Here is a 16788-nt window from a genome sequence, read left to right as displayed (position 1 = left end):
CCCCCCCCCCGCTCCCCCCCCCCCGCCCGGGACCCGGGGGGGGGATTCGAGCTGTTTCCTCCACTTAGAGGTGGGATGGGGTGGGGGTGGGCGAGCCAGTCAGGCGAACAGCTCCATTTAACAGCTACAGGGGGGCCAGGCACGGTGGCTCACGCGTGACGTCCCCGTACATTGGGAGGCCCAGGTGCGAGGACTGCCTGAGCCAGGGGGTTCGAGACCAGCATGGGCAACTTGGCAAGATCTCGTCTCTGCAGTAAATCCAAAAATTCGCCAGACGTGGTGGCGCATGCCTGCTGTTCCAGCTACTTGGGAGGCTGAGGCGGAAGGATCACCTGAGCCCAGCGGGTCGAGGCTGCGGTGGCTGTGAGCATGCCCCTGCACTCCAGCCTGGGTGACAGAGTGAGACTCTGATTCATAAAAATAAAATAAAATAAAATAAAAGAGAGACTGGGCGCAGTGACTCACACCTATAATCTCAGCACTTTGGGAGGTCAAGGTGAGAGAACTGCCTGAGCCCACGGGTTCGAGACCAGCCTGGGCACCTTGGTGAGACCTCATCTCTACAATAAATCAAGAAAAATTAGTCAGGCGTGATGGCGCGTGCCTGTAGTTCCTGCTACTTGGGAGGCTGAGGTGGAAGGTCTGCCAGAGTCCAGCAGGTCAACACTGGGGTGACCATGAGCCTGCCACTGCACTCTAGCCTGGGTGGCGGGGTGAGACTCTGACTCAAAAAAAAACAGTCCACAGAAGGAGGGGGGTGACTCCCCGCATCGTGGGAATGAAAAACAGGGAAGCAGCCCAGGTAGCTGTGGGAAATGCTGTCAGCACCTCCGCCATGGGCGCACGCGTCCACAGGGACCGCAGGCAACGCCCACCCCCCTACCTGGCGGCTCTCGGGGTCGGAAGCCCCTCACGGGGTCTCACAGGCTGCCGTCGGGCACCGGGGGCCTGCCTGTCGCCTGGAGGCTCCAGGGAGAACCTGCCTCTGGGACCACTCAGGCTGGGGTCCCCGCGTCCTTGTCCCCGCCCCATGGCCCCTCCACCTTCTGACCAGCAATGGCGTGTGGGCCTTTCGCACTGGCCAGTGTCTCCGCCTGTTCCACCTTCTTCCAGCTGGAGAAGCTCTCTGATTAGGTCAGGCCCCCCAGGTCGCCCTCCTGTCTGGGGGAGGCAGTGTGTTCTAATTGTGGTAAAATAGACATAACGCAAAACTTAGTCACGCTAAGTGTGAAGCTGGCGGCATTAAGGACACTCGTGACACTCACGCCTGTCATCCCAGCACTTTGGGAGGCAGAGACGAGAGAATTGACTGAGCCCAGGGGTTCGAGGCCAGCCTGGACAACTTGGCGAGACCTGGTCTCTACAATAAATTAAAAAAAAAAAAAAAAGTACATATATAGGAGACTCACATTGTCATGCAGCCATCACCACCATCCTTCCCAGAACTTTCTCACCCCCCCAGACCGAAACACTGTCCCCGTCTCTCACTCACTGCCCATCCCCCACCCAGCCCCCAGCGCCCACCAGTCTACTGTCCATCTCTGTGGGTTTGGTGGTCCTGGGGTCCTCCTAGGAGTGGGAGCCCACAATAGCTGCCTTTTTGTGTCTGGATCGTTTCACGAGCATCATGTCGAGACCCGTCTGCGTCGTAGCGTGTGTCAGAATCTCTGAAAGAGAAACTTGATTCTACTCACCATGATCTCAGAGTCACATAGACCAGAATTAAGGCAGGACGATGCGGGGAGCGTTCTGGGGGATTCCGCCTGCCACACCCACGCTCACTGGACATTCAACCACCTTGGCCTGGAATCCCAAATCCCGTGTGGAACACCAGGTGGGCCCAGCCTCGGCCAAGGCTCCGGGGTAGCTGGCAAGAGAGAAGAAAGGGCCCTGCTGCCTTCTGGGGAGGCGTGGTCCTGCCTCCTGCCCAGGCCGACAAAGGGGCCTCCCCCCGAGTAAGAGCTGTCCCGTGATGGCGGCCGAAGACTGACAAAAGCGCCTGGAGTCCACTCCTTGTCTTTTCCATGACGCACGCACACACACGTTCCCCCCACACAGACTCTCACACACAGGAACACCCCACCTAACGTGCAGCGAGCCCGCCGTTGAACACGTGCGGGCCTGGTCCCCAGGGGCAGACAGCACCACAGGTCACAAGTTCCACATCTGTGACATCCGGGTCTCTGTCTATGGTGCTGGTCCACTGGTTCCATGCGGGTCACCTCCCTGTCCTGCCACCTGGGAGGTCAGCGTCTGCTCCACCACGAGGGGGGGTGAGAGGTGGGCGGAGGCATGTTCGAGTCCGTGCATGTTCTTACAGCCCCACGACCAAGGACACTCTCCCAGGAGCTGTGGACCACCCACCCCTGAGGGGGTGGTCGTGACACCGTGGGTGTATCCCCGCCCGCCCCTTCCATATTTTCTCCGCGGTGACCCCGCTTTTTCCTCTGGAGAGGACCTGAGTTCTCGAGGAAGCTTGCCGCTGTGGCCTTCCAGCTGCTTCCCTCCCTGCATGTGGCTGGGAAAGGAAAGACCCCAGGCCACTCAAGCCCACATCGAGTGGCCGCCTCCCTGTCTCGCCCCAGGGCCACCCCTGGGGCTGCCTGATGGTCTTTTCACCCAGGGTCACGGGAGCCCAAGATGGCCAAGTGACATCACAATTTCCAATTCAGTCACGCCATTATTCTGTCTTCCGGCCAAAGCATTCCTTTGTGAGTTACTAAAATCGCCAAACCAGAAGGGTCGGACTCCTGAGGCCGTGAGCCAACATGGCTGTGAGCGGCTCCTTGGCTGTGGTGACAAGCTGCCCTCGCCTCTGGCCCGTGTCCAGCCTGCGGGCTCCGGTCTGGGGCAAGCAGAACCGTCCCTGGTGCTGGCGCTGTATCCTGCGGGACGCCACTGCAGTCTTGCGGTGGCGTCTCCCCGCTGTGGTCCCAAATGACCCTAAATGGTACCAAAAAACCCAGACACCATCCCACAGGGCTGGTCCTTTCCAGCCACAGGGTAGGAGGAAATCTTAGTGAATTCCGTGGCATCTGCTGTCTTATTCCTTCAACTGTCAAGTCCATTTTTCGGCCAGAAACCATGACTCGTGGGGGCCGGATGGCTGAGAAGCCTCTGGCCAGAGAAGTGGGGGTGCCAGCGGGGGAAGCAAATCCAAACCAAGCAGGGGCAAGGCGGTCAGCCAAGTCCCCACCGATTCCCAAAGGAAGGCGCCCGACGTCACTCAGCCTGCAACCAGGTCGCTGGCCGGTCTCCCTCGAGGGGTGGTGCGAGATAGCCATCCAGAGTCTCACGTGGCTACTGACTCGGGCACACGGCCGTAGGGGTTTCTGGGTGAGCCTCGGAAGGCTGAGGCCCCGTGGCTGGGCCGGTGGGCGGCCCCCGCCCCCACGTCTGCCGCTGGGCAGCACTGGATAGCATGGGGGAGAGGCTGCCCGCCGGCCACGGCGTTCCGAGAACCCTCTGAGTCCAGTTTCCCAACTCACTTGGCAATGGAGCATGCTCAACATGCCTGGCTACAGAACCCAGCAGGCAAACGATGCCAGGATCAGGCTGCACCTGACACCTACACACAGGGCTCCGTCTCGACCTGGGCCTAGGGGAAGCCACACGTTGTGTCGCAAGGGGAAAAACGCTCCTTGCAAGAGGGAATGGCTCTGACCCTCTTGGACGGGCACCATGACCCTCCACCATGATTGTCTCAGGCTCTGAGGGCACCGCGGTCAGCCAAGACACCGCTGAGACCCTCGAGTCCCTGGGTCACAGCAACCGAGGGGCACAGCCTGCCTGCTCAGAGCCTCTGTGATTATGGTCACAGCCAGAATAACGACAGTGACACTCACTATTACTGTTTTGTGGGGGTCAGAGTCTCACTGTCACCCAAGCTGGAGTGCAGAGACGCACTCACGGCCACTGCAGCCTCGACCTGCTGGGCTCGGGCGATCCTTCTGCCTCAGCCTTCCAAGTAGCTGGAACCACAGGTGCATGCCACCATGCCTTGCTAATTTTTTTATTTATTGTAGAGTCGAGATCTCACCATGTTGTCCAGGCTGGTCTCGAACTCCTGAGCTCAGACAGTCCTCTTGCCTCTGCCTCCCAAAGTGCTGGGATGACAGGCATGAGCCATCGTGCCTGGCTTGATAGTCACCATTATTGCAGCAAGTTCCCTGCCTACAAATGAGTTCCATTCTGAGAACGCCTTCGTAGGTTCGACTTGTTCCTAAGTCCAACTAACACAGTCGGCTACGTAGCACCAGCGACATCACCGTGGCTTTTACGCTCGCTTCCGGACACCCTGAGCTTGGACCAAAGACTCTGTACTACTGTGCACTAGACAGACTGTAAGGTACACAAAACCACCAGCACTTGGAAAGGATGTGCGCTCGTGACCATGGACACCAGAGGTGTGAACTGACTTCAGTGATTGGACACGCCAACACACGTTCACATCTTTGAAAGTTTGCACCTTGAAGGTTCATAAGTAGGGGACTCACTGCACTTATTAGACCCTGTGAGCCCCTTTGCTCTGCCCTCCTGCTCTAAGCTGGCACCCCATCAGGCTACCTGGATGCAGGTAGAGGTATACACCCAAGGGTGGGCTCTGTTTCCTCCAAAAGGTGTGCACAGACAGCCCCAGTGGCTGCCTGGTCCTTCTCTGGAGGGAACGTGCCGGAGGAAGGAGGAGTCGCTGTGTCTGTGGGGTCCACGTCTCCCTCTGCCACAGTTTTTACCAAAGCAATCTGCAACGTCCTCCTCTCCAGGCCCCATCAGCCCATGGCCTGTGGGCTGAGGAAGTGGTCATGGTCCATGTGGACTAAATGGTGACCGAGGGCCATAGTTCAGTTGCCTGAGGCCAGACAGTATTGCTGTCCCTTCCAGGTGAAAGCAAACTGCCTTTAAGGTGTCCTGCGCCGCCAGGCATGGTGGCTCATGCCTGTAATCCTAGCACTTTCGGAGGCGGAGGCAAGAGGATTGCCTGAGCCCAGGGGTTAGAGATCAGCCTGCGCAACTTGGCCAGACCTCATCTCTACAATAAATCAAAAAATTAGCTGGGCGTGGTGGTGCATGCCTGTAGTTCCAGCTACTTGGGAGGCTGAGGTGGAAAGATTGCCTGAGTCCAGCAGATGGAGCCCAGCAGGTGGCCATGAGTGTGCCACTGCCTTCTACCCTGGATGACAGAGTGAGACTCCAACTCAAAAAAAAAAGAAAAAAAAAACAGAAAAAAAAGTGTCCTGTACCTCAAGATAGACTTACAACAATGAACAGCAAAAACAGGTGTTCACTGACCAAATAACCACTGGCCAGTCCAAAAGCCTGCACTGATTTCCTCCAATAAAGAATATCTGAACCAGTCTTGGTGGCTCAGCCTGTAATCCCGCACTTTGGGAGGCTGAGGTGAGTAGATTGCCTGAGCCCGCGGGCTCGAGACCCGCCTGGGCAACTTGGCAAGATCTCATCTCTACAAAAAATCAAAAATAAGCTGGGTGTGGTAGCGCGTGCCTGTAATTCCAGCTACCTGGAAGGTTGAGGCAGAAGGATCGCCGGAGCCCAGCAGGTTGAGGCTGCAGTGGCCGGGAGCGGCCACTGCACTCCAGTCTGGGTGACAGAGTGAGACTCCAACTCAAAAAAAAAAAAAAGAATATCTGAAACTCCAGTTGTAGTTTCAGGACCTCCCCCTCTGAAAAACTCTGCTTTGAGCTCCCAAACCAGAGGAGGGCTGGCTGGACCCGGTGTGTGTGTGTGGTCATGGTCTCTGGGCTGTACCAAGTGTTTGTACCAATGGAGACATGGCAGTGTCCCTTCTTCACAATTTCACTTTCTATAGGTGAGCGCCCAGAGCTTTACCTACCTGCAGTCTGAACATAGGTGAGCACAAGAAGATATTCTGAGAGAGAGAGAGAGAGAAAGACAGAGAGAGACCACATCACATAACTTTTATGACAGTGTGTTGCCATGATTGTTTTATTAGTGATTTTGGTTGGTCTCTTGTGGTGTCTAATCTTTGAATGAGACCTCAGGTCAGGTATGCATGTATAGGAAAAGACGTAGTATTTATAGGGTTTGGTGCTATCCACGGGTTTCGGCATCTCTGGGGGATCTCGGAAGTATCCCCTGCAGATAAGGGGACTGCTGTTACCAGCTGTGTGTGTACTCTGGCTGTTGTGTATCCTTGCCCACAAACTTTTTTTGTTTGAAAGCAAGATTTATTGAGAGGACAGAAAAGCTCCCTCAGTGGAAGGGGACCTGAGGGGGTTGCCCCATAAATTTAAAATTCGCCAATTCAGCAGGTGTGAGATGGTGTTGCATTAGAGCTGTGATTTCTGATCCTCTGTCTATGAACCAGGCTGTCATAGGTGTTTTCCATGTCTGTTTGCTTGTCTAGGAATGCCCGTGTGTGTCCTTGGTTCATTGTCAGATTGGGTCACATGCTGTGTTCCTGTGGATGTGTGGGGAAGCTCTCAGGGACAGCCGGGCGGAACTTCATTTGTTGTTTATACGTGTGACAAACACTGTCTCCTCATCATTGACCTGCACTTTCTTTTGTCTTTTTTTTCTTTTGTTTTGAGTTGGAGTCTCACGCTGTCACCCAGGCTGGAGTGCCATGGTGCGCTCACGTCTACCGCAGCCATGACCTGCTGGGCTCAGGTGATCCTTCTGCCTCAGCCTTCCAAGTAGCTGGAACCACAGGCATGTGCCACCACGCCCAGCTCATTTTTGATTTATTGTAGAGACGAGGGCTCGCCAAGTTGTCCAGGCTGGTCTTAAACCCCTGGGCTCGGGCAATCCTCTTGCCTCCGCCTCCCAAAGTGCTGGGATGACAGGCTGAGCCACTGAGCCTGGCCGAGATATATGTTTCTATATATTCTCCATTTATAGAATTATCTTTTGGAGGGAAGGCCCTTGTAGCCTGGGCTTCCCCCGCTAGGTAAGTGTTCTATGAAACCATTGGCATCCGTGTACAAGTTAGCATTGTTGTGAGAGGCTGTGCTCAGCTCCAGTGAATTTCTTTTTAAAGATTCTTTCAATGTGATGGGTGATTTACGAGTGCACCTGCCCACACGGTGCTGAGCAGTCAGCAGTTTTATTTTCCCAAAAACGGCATGAGCCCCACACTCCACCCTCTGTATTCACCCCATCTCGCCCTGAGTGACTAGTTTTTGTTTCCATGGATGGAAAAAATCCTCCAAGGGAATTATTTTACTGATGTGGAAGAGGTGAAACAAAAAATGGCAGAAGCCCTAAAAGGCACATACATGGACGAGTTCAGAAACCGTTTTGAGCAGTGGAAAAAAGTCTCAATAGGAGTCTTGCATCCAACGGAGAGGACTTTGAAGGTGACTGGAGTTTAAACATGTGAGAATAAATACCCTTCTTTCTATAAATAAATTCTGGGTTCTTTGGGTCCCCCCATATATACTATATAAATACATGTATCTACAGGGGTTGCTAAAAAATGTGTAGATTTTAAGAGATGTTATCTACGTATGACTTTTCAAAGTTGAATTCAATTACAATAGCAATGTATAGTGTAGCGTTCGCCCAACCATAATTCCACCGTTTTCTTTGACTATCTAACCTGTCGTACGGTGATGCTGGCATTCATCTGATGAACGCCATCTTTTGAGCGAACGTCACACTTGAAGTGTGTATACACTTTTTGGGACTCCGTGTGTGTGTGTATGTGTGTGTGTGTATGTGATTGCAATCAAATGTTTGTAATTTACAGACATTTTTTTTTTAGTCAAAGTCTCACTCTGTCACCCAGGCCGGAGCCCAGTGGCACGCTCACGGCCACCATGGCCTCAACCTGCTGAGCTCAGGCGATTCTTCCACCTCAGCCTTTCAAGTAGCTGGAACTACAGGCATGCACCACCACGCCCAGCTAATTTTTTTGAATTATTGCAGAGACGAGGTCTCACCAAGTTGCCCAGGCTGGTCTCGAATTCCTGGGCTCAGGCAGTTCTCTCACCTTGGCCTCCCAAACTGCTGGGATTATAGGCGTGAGCCACTGCACCCCGTCAAAGTCAATAACATGTAATTTGCAAGCATTATGACCATGACACTTCAAGCTTAAATAAATAGTTCAGCAAATTCAGCATCCATCTCCAGAGACAACAAAATTACAATCCCATTATCACAGCTAAGTAAGCTAGCAACAGCAACCATTCCCTAACCACATTGAAAACATAATCCAGATGCAATTTTTACCAAGTCCCCCAAAATATATATATTTTTAATAGTCAGTGTCTCATTCTGTTGCCCAAGCTGGAGTGCAGTGGTGCAACCATAACTCACTGCAGCCTCGAAATCCTGGGCTCAAGAGATCCTCCCACTTCAGCCTCCTGAGTAGCTGGAATGACAGGCTCATGCCACCATGCCCGGCTAACTTTTTTTTCCTAAATTTGTGGCAGTGGAGTCTGGCTCTGTTGCCCAGGTTGGTCATGAACTCCTGACCTCAAGCGCTCCTCCTTTCCCAGCCTTCCTATGTGTTGGGTGTGAGCCACCACACCTAACGCCAAAAGATCTTTACGGATGACTTGTTCAAGCCAAGATTTAGTCAAGGCCATGCTTTGAGAACGCCTCTGAAGTCTTTGGCAGTTTACAGGTGTCTTTCCCACTCCACCCCCACTCTTTTCCCCATGGCCTAACTTGCTTCAGGAGCCCGGGTCAGTGGCCAGGAGGTCCCTGGCTCTAGACACCATTTCCTGGTGGTGCCATCCTGCCTGGCCCCCTTCCTCTGTCTCCCCTATTTACCTCTGGAGGTCAGAGCTACAGGCTTGACCGGATGGGATACTCCTCCCCAAGTCATGCCATGAAGCTGTGTGCTCCCTACAGCCCACACTGGAGACACACAGAGTCTGCGGGTCCTCATCAGTGAGGCTAAGGCCACCAGGGAACAGCCAGATATTTCCCTTTGCTATGGCTTGAATGATTTTGTCCCCCTAAAAATCAAGGTGAGACTTATTCCCAGTGTAACAGTATTAGAAAAGCCGCCCTTGGGAGGTGATTAGGTCATGAGGGCTCCGCCCTGGTGAATTGCACTAACATCTTACAGAAGAGGTGTCACACAGCGTTGGAGCGCTGGTTTCTTCTCCCCTTCCATCTCTTCTCCCATGTGAGGACACAGCATTCATCCCCTCTGAAAGGTGTGGCAACAAGGCGCCATCTTGGAAGTAGAGAGCAGCCCACACCAGATCCTGAATGCCGGTGCTTTGATCTTGGACTTCCCAGCCCCCAGAACCATGAGAAAATAAATTTCTGTTGTTTATAAATTTCCCAGTCTGTGATATTTTGTTATAGCAGCACACAGAGACTAAGACATCATTGCAAAGTCATGTCTTTACTTTGCAGTTAGCAACCAATCCGTGGATGTCATGATGCCATCTGGGTCCCCAGCAATATTCTCCTCCTGGTTGAAGCACATGCTGGTGATCCTTGACTGAGCCTCCCTTCTCACTAGGTGTTGCAAAGTGGCAAGTTTTGGGCAGTGCCGCGTCTAAAACAACCTCCAGGATCTCTCTCCTAATATTCACACCCATGTACCTCCCCATTCGCTAGCGTGTGGGCTAGATGCAAACATTCTTTCTAACAAACAGATTAGGGTGAAATCAGCTCCTCTCTCCTCCACTTGGGCTACAAAGAGACCTCAACTTCCCTCTCATCTTCTCTCTCTCTACGGGAATCCAGCTGCCATCTTGGGAGGTCCTATGGAGAGGCCCAGCTGCCCAATTGCAAGGGTCCTGTGGAGAAGCCCATGTTGCCGACAGCCAGAGAGGAGCTGAGGCCTTCTATCCACCAAGCCACAAGGAACTGAATTTTTCCCATAGCCACTAAGTGAGTTTAGAAGTAGGTCTGCCCCCAGCTGAACCTTCAGATGAAACTACAGCCCAACCATCATGGGCAGCCTTGGGCAGGACCCTGAGCCAGAGGACTCAGCACTGAGCCATGCCCAGATATCTTCCCCATAGGAACTATGAGACGATGCTGTGGTTTGTGTGTTATTTCTGGCGTGACATACATCACCTTTTGACAAAACTCCCCGAGACAAACAGACTTCTAAAATCCAAAGTTTTGAGCAATAGGACACATCAAATTTCTTTAAAAAAAAAAAAAAAAAAATTTAAGTCCTGAGACTTAACTATGGTGAGAACAAAATCTCCAAATATAATTATGTAAAAAAACTATAAAATGTAAAAAAATGAGATGTGTATTTACTTACAGCTTGGCGTTGAAAAATAGTTAAGAGATGAAGACACACCGACAGATAAATGGGCAAAGAATGGTAACAGGAATTCACTGAGGATAAATGGCCAATAAACGTGAAAATAGTTTCATCCTGACTTCCCGAATAAGGAAAATACAAATGCAAAATGAACTTGCTGTTCTGAGCTAAACTGTTAATTAGCCATCTCATGCACAGATTGGGCCATTTTTGGTGGTCCTTAGCTGGTCCTTCTTTGGGAAGACAAGCTCCTTCATCAACAAGGACTACTTAAGAACCACTGAAACCAGGCTCAGTGGCTCAGCCTGTAATCCTGCGCCTTGGGAGGCTGAGGTGAGTGAATTGCCTGAGCCCATGGGTTCGAGACCCGCCTGGGCAATTTGGTGTAGACTTCATCTCTACAATAAATCAAAAAATTAACTGGGCATGGTAGTGCATGCCTGTAGTTCCAGCTACTTGGAAGACTGAGTGGAAGGATCACCAGAGCCCAGCAGGTTGAGGCTGCAAAAAAAAAAAAAACCACTGAGACAGTCTTTCTTTTCTTTTTCTTTTTTTTTCTGAGTCAGAGTCTCACTCTGTCACCCAGCCTGGAGTACAGCTCACCACAGCCTTGACCTCCTGGGCTCAGGCGATCTACCCAACTCAGCCTCCCAAATGGCTGGAACTATAGGCACACACCACCACACTTGGCTAATTTTTTGATTTATTGTAGAGACGAGGTCTCACGATGTTGCCTAGGCTGGCCTTGAACCCCTGGGCTCAAGTGATTCCCCCCAGCCTGGGTCTCCCAAAGTGCTGGCATAACAGGCATGAGCCAACGCGCCTGGCCAGAGCATTCTTAATTTTATTTCTTTTGGAGTCCCTTATATCCATTTATATTTTTCTAGTAATGTTTTCATTTCATGGACGTCTTCAAATGTCATGCTCTATACTTTTTTTTTTAACACTCTATGTTAAGATAATTATAAATTGACGAGAAGTTGCCAAAGAAGACCCATGTTGACATTTGCAATCTCCACCCGGGGAAGACACGCCAGTCCAGTCCATAGAGCTGATTCAGGTCACACCCGTTATGCATGCACTCATGTGTGCATGCATGTGCATGTGTTTCATGTGGTCGCATCACACGTGACACACGTGTATCTTCCTGGAACCACTGCTACCATGAAGAGTCAGAACTTCTGGGTTCCTGGGGCCTCCTCCCTGCTCCCCCTCAGAGCCAGGCCCACTGCCTCCCCAGAAATCCACAACCCTGACAGACACTGATGGGTTCCCCAGAATGTTCTACCAGGGTCACGATAGTATGTAGCATTTTGAACCTAGCTTTTGTCACGCAGCATGATTCCCTGGAAGTCTGTCCCACAGAGTTGCATGCATCAATAGTCCATTCTAGGCTGGGTGCGGTGGCTCATGCCTGTCATCCCAGCACTTCGGGAGGCCAAGGCGGGAGGATTGTTTGAGCCTGGGAGTTCGAGACCAGCCTGGGCAACATAGCGAGACCTTGTCTCTACAAAAAATAAAAACATTAGTCAGGCGTGTGAGGGAGTCCGGCTCCTGCAAAGGTCGGAGGTCACTGGAGGTGAGATGGCATCAGCAAATAAAGAAAGAAAGGGACTGGACTCCTGTTTACAGTAGAAGCTGTTTATTGGAGGTGTACCACGGGTATTTATCCCCAAATTTTACACAAACAATTAAATTCACATGTTTTTCATGTGAACACAAAGCCAGGTGCATGAGGGCTGTCCCCCTCCCCCCAGCTGGTCTTTCAGGCATGAGGAAGAGCAAACCCAAAATTGCCTTTCTGTTCCAATATGTTCTTAGTAATCAATAACCTTTATAAGACACAATATCTTACAAACTCACACAACACCTTACAAAATACTTAACCTATCCTATTAACTTTCCTATTCTATAGTAATGTCCACTAATCCTAACTTACACAATTACTATGGAAACCTATAACAAATATAGCCTAAACCAGTTCCTAAAGAACATGGCCCAGTCCAAAGATTGCACTGGGCTCTCCAGAATGTGGCCCAGTCCAAAGTTCACAGTGGGCCACTTCTTGGAACAATTGATTACAATCTCTTAACAAAATGGCTACTCTAAAATCCTATATCTCTACCTTAACTTCTATATGTATTTCTTAATGCTAATCATAATACAAAAAGCCTGTTACCAGCAACAGGGCTCTCAAATGTGACCCAAGTTTGAAGTGTGAATCGTACCAAGGCCAAAACCGCGGTCTGTGAAAAAATGGGAACAATGAGTTTCTAAAGTTAGCTGTGTTCGTCCCAGTCTCAGAGTTTCATGCTTGAGCTTATAGGAGCTTTTTCTGGCTATAGTGCTAAGCAGAAAAAGGGAGCGGAAGTGGGATCAACAGCTCCCGGATGCATCCTAGTGGTCTTGGGGTCAACGGCCATCCCTGATCCCTAATGCTCAGTGGGCCTCCGTGGCCGGCTCCCAACAGGCGTGGTGGTACATGCCTGCAATCCCAGCTACTTGGGGGGTTGAAGCGGAAGGATTGCCTGAGCCCAGGAGGCTGATGCCATGATAATGCCACTGCACTCTAGTCTGGGTGGTAGAGTGAGAACCCGACTCAAAGTTCATTATTTTTTATCGCTAAGTAGCAGTTTATGGTATGGGTGTACCACGGTGTTTTACCACTCACTTCTCTGTTTCTTTTTTGAGTCAGAGTCTCACTCTGTCATGCAGGCTGGAGTGTCACGGCACGCACACAGCGACCGCAGCCTCAACCTGCTGGGCTCAGGTGATCCTTCCATCTCAGCCTCCTGAGTAGCTGGGACTTCAGGTGCGTGCCAACACACCTGGTTAATTTTTTAAATTTTCTATTGTAGAAATGAGGTCTTGCCCTGTTGGCCTGGCTAATCTCGAACCCCTGGACTCAGGCAATCCTCCTGCCTCCACCTCCCAAAGTGTTGGGATGACAGGCGGGAACCATTGTGCCTGGTGCCCACTCGCAGATTGGGCCTTTTTTTGTGGTCCTTAGCTGGTCTTTCTGTGGGAAGACAAAGTCCTTCATCAACAAGGACTACTTAAGTACTACTGAGATAGTCTTTTTAAAAAAATTTTGAGTCAGGGTCTCACTCTGTTGCCCCGGCTGGAGTGCAGTGGCATGATCACGGCTCACCACAGCCTTGGCCTCCTGGGCTCAGGCGATCCTCCCGCCTCAGCCTCCCAAGTAGTTGGAACTACAGGCACACGCCACCACGCCTGGCAAATGGTTTTATCCCTTTTCAAGGGATATTGGGATTGTTTTCAGTGTGAGACTATTACAGATAAAGCTGCTATGGACACCCATACACAGCTTTCTGAGCGGGCACACGTCTTCCTAGCCTCGGACAAACGCCTGAGTGCAACTGTGGGGTCACGCGGTATTTGCATGTTCAGATCTATTTATTCCAGCCTTTGGAGAGGGAGGCTTCTCATCAGCCTCCAACCTCCATCTGATGCGATTCCCGAGGTCACATCTTTCCTCCCAGACTTCATTCTGGAATTTTTAAAAAAATTGAGTCGAGGTCTCATTCTGTTGCCCAGGCTAGAGTACAGGGGCATGCTCATGGCTACCGCAGCCTCGACCTGCTGGCATCCGGCGATCCTTCCACCTCAACCTTTCAAGTAGTTGCAACTACAGGCACACTCTACCACGCCAGGCTAATTTTTTATTTATTGTAGAGACGGAGTCTCACCCAAGTTGCCTGGGTTGGTCTCAAACCCATGGGCTCAGACAATCCACTCGCCTCGGCCTCCCAAAGTGCTGGGATGAAAGGCTGAGCCACCGAGCCTGGTCTCTTTTTTTTTTGAGTTGGAGCCTCACTCTGTTGCCCAGACTGGAGTGCAGGGGCATGCTCACAGCCACCGCAGCCTCAGCCTGCTGGGCTCAGGTGATCCTTCTGTTTCAGCCTTCCAAGAAGCTGGAACCACAGGCACATGTCACCATGCCCTGCTAATTTTTTAATTTATGGTAGAGACAAGGTCTCGCCAAGTTGTCCAGGCTGGTCTCTAACCCCTGAGCTCAGGCAGTCCTCTGGCCTCTGCCTCCCAAAGTGCTGGGATGACAGGCGTGAGCCACCATGCCTGGCATCGATGATGTCGTTTTTTCACTTTCATTCACTTCTGAGTGTTTTTATGTTTCCATTACGGTTTCTTCTTTGGCCCATTAGTTGTTTAGAATAAATGTTCTTTTGTTTTGAATAGAGGTCTCCCTCTGTCACCCAGGCTAGAGTGCAGAGGCACAATCACACCTCACCACAGCCTCCACCTCCTGGACTCAGGCCTCTTGCCTCAGCCTCCCAAGTACCTAGGGTTACAGATGCACACCACCGCACTGGCTAATTTTTCTATCTCTTTGTAGAGACGAGGTGTCACTCTGTTGTCTAGGCTGGTCTCAAACTCCTGGGCTCAAGCCATCCTTCCGCCTCAGCTTCCCAAAGTGCTGGGATGACAGGCATGGGCCACTGTGTCCGGCCATAGAATAAACGTTCTAAACTGTCCTGTTGTCATTGGCTTTTGACTCTGGTAGGGTGAGAGGCTGTGATCTGAATGATACTGCCCTGATGTGGTTGAGGCTGTCTCATGGACTGGTGGGCAGCAATGGCCTTGGGGGCGCTTGGTGGAGGACAGCCCACACCCAGGGTCCACGCTCACTGTCGGGGGAGGGGTCTGGACCCGCTTTCCTCTGTCCTTGGCCTGAATTGACCATGTGACAATGAGAGTCCACTCCTCTCTGCCGTTGGGGTTGGCTGGGGACAGGGTCCCACTCCCAGCAGGCCCCGACCCGCTCCTGAGCACAGAGATAGGCCCTGGCAAGCTGCAAGTGCCCACGTTCCTGCCAGCCATCCTTATCTGGTCCCGCCACTGCCCTTCTGATGCCCTGGCTGGGGCTGGCCACAGGAGCCCCGGGGCACCTCATGACTCTTCCCCTAACTCCCCGTAAGAGGTTCTAGCAGACTCCCCCGAGACTACAGCCAGAGGCTGCTCCCAGCGTCTGTCCTCTGGAGACCCTGAACTTCGTGGCAGTGGGGCCCCTTCCGAGCCAAGTGTGTGCCGGCTACTCGGGGCCTCCACGCTGAGTGAGGGACTGCGGGGGGAGCCCCACAAAGTGGGCGTGCCAGGCCGTCAAAGACGCGGTGAGGTCCCTCTCACTGGGTGCCTCTAACCTGCATATGAACAACAGGGAACCCCAGAAACCTGGAATTCATTTATAAACCATTGTGTGTTTATTCTCACAAGTTTAAATCTCAGTCTCCTTCGAAGTCCTCTCCGGTGGATGCAAGACACCTATCGAGACGCTCTTTCCACGGCTCAGCTTCTGCCGTTTTTTTGCTTCATCTTTTCCGCTTTGGCGAAACGTTTCCCTCAGAGGACTTTTTCCACTGGGGAAACGAAAAAAAAAGTCGTCTGGGACAGGATCAGGTGAACAGCGAGGCGGGGTGTGGAGGCCATGCCATCTTTGGTCAAAAGCCGTGGACCACCCAGCGCGGTGTGGGCAGGTGTGCTTACAAATCCCCCGTCAGGAAACGGGCAGATCCGTCGAAAGAATCTCCAGAAAAACTCACTGAAGCCGAATGCAGCCTCTCCCACCAACGCCAGTTGGTCCACAGATGCCAACGAGTTCGTAGGACACTCACCTCGCGGGGAAAGCCTGGACGATGAGGGGCCCACCCTCCAGAAGAGAATCTAGGTTTTACCAGGGGTGTCCTTGTACAGCGCACACGCTTCTGTGTACATAGGCACATTTCACAATCTTACAAACGTGAGAGGCATCCACGCGGGCCCCTCATGCCCACCACCGGCCCCCTCTGCTGAGCTTCTGCGCCCGCCCCCCACCAGAGGTCACGGTCCTCAGGTGTGGAGCACCGAGCACTGCCCTGGGAGCTCCCAGGAGCGGCACCCTCCCCACCCCGGCCCGCCTCACATGTAAGGAAACTGAGGCACAGCTGTCAGGAGGAGGCAGGTCTGGCCATGTGGGCTTCTCATGGGAGGTGGTCAGCCCAGGGCACTGGCCGGCGGCAAGGCAGAGGCCCTCACGTCTATCCAGATGGCGCCAGGGCGACCCATGAGGACAAACCTGGCTTCAGGTCTCAGACCCAGCCGTGGGATTTCAGCTTCCCAGGTGCATGGGAGGCCAGGGGCGGGCACGAGCCACTTCAGTCCCCCTGCCCAAGGGAACAGAGGACAGTCACAGCAAAGGAGGCAACCCGGGGCCCAGGTCCCTGCTAGAACTTAGAATACAGCGGCCACACAGCAGCCCTGGTGACGAGGTCCTGGCACACAGGAGCTCTGCTCTCTCTGTCCTCACCTTCACACAGGAAAATCAGGGGCTCATCCTCCCCAGCTGTCCCCTGGCTATCTCCTCTCTGGGCACCTCCTGTGACCATGGCAGGAACTGCCTCACTGGCCTCTTTGTTCCACAAGGAAACACATCCAGAGGGGCGAGGGGGACCCCGGAAGCTCGTGGGGGCTGTACGGCCCCTCCGGGGCCCAAAGTGGGCCTCCTCAGGGTCCCGGTGCCTCCCGGAAGCTTAGGGCTCACTGGCCCG

At 52.6% G+C, this 16788-nt stretch overlaps 1 protein-coding gene across 1 annotated transcript in view; it reads left to right on the top strand.

The window, feature by feature from the left end:
• TSPAN32 (tetraspanin 32) overlaps positions 1-1134 on the top strand; it is a 15852-nt gene extending 14718 nt beyond the window's left edge. The window contains exon 10 of the mRNA XM_008070287.1: positions 1055-1134. Coding sequence (XP_008068478.1) covers positions 1055-1134 — 80 coding nt within the window. The remainder of the gene's footprint in view (positions 1-1054) is intronic.
• Positions 1135-16788: the final 15654 nt, after the last annotated feature.

The sequence above is a fragment of the Carlito syrichta genome, unplaced genomic scaffold, assembly GCF_000164805.1.
Source record: "Carlito syrichta isolate Samal-C Ts95f unplaced genomic scaffold, Tarsius_syrichta-2.0.1 Scaffold313308, whole genome shotgun sequence".
Taxonomy (NCBI): Eukaryota; Metazoa; Chordata; class Mammalia; order Primates; family Tarsiidae; genus Carlito; species Carlito syrichta.
Note: the sequence above shows the minus strand (reverse complement) of the source record. Positions and strands in the feature narration are given on the sequence as shown.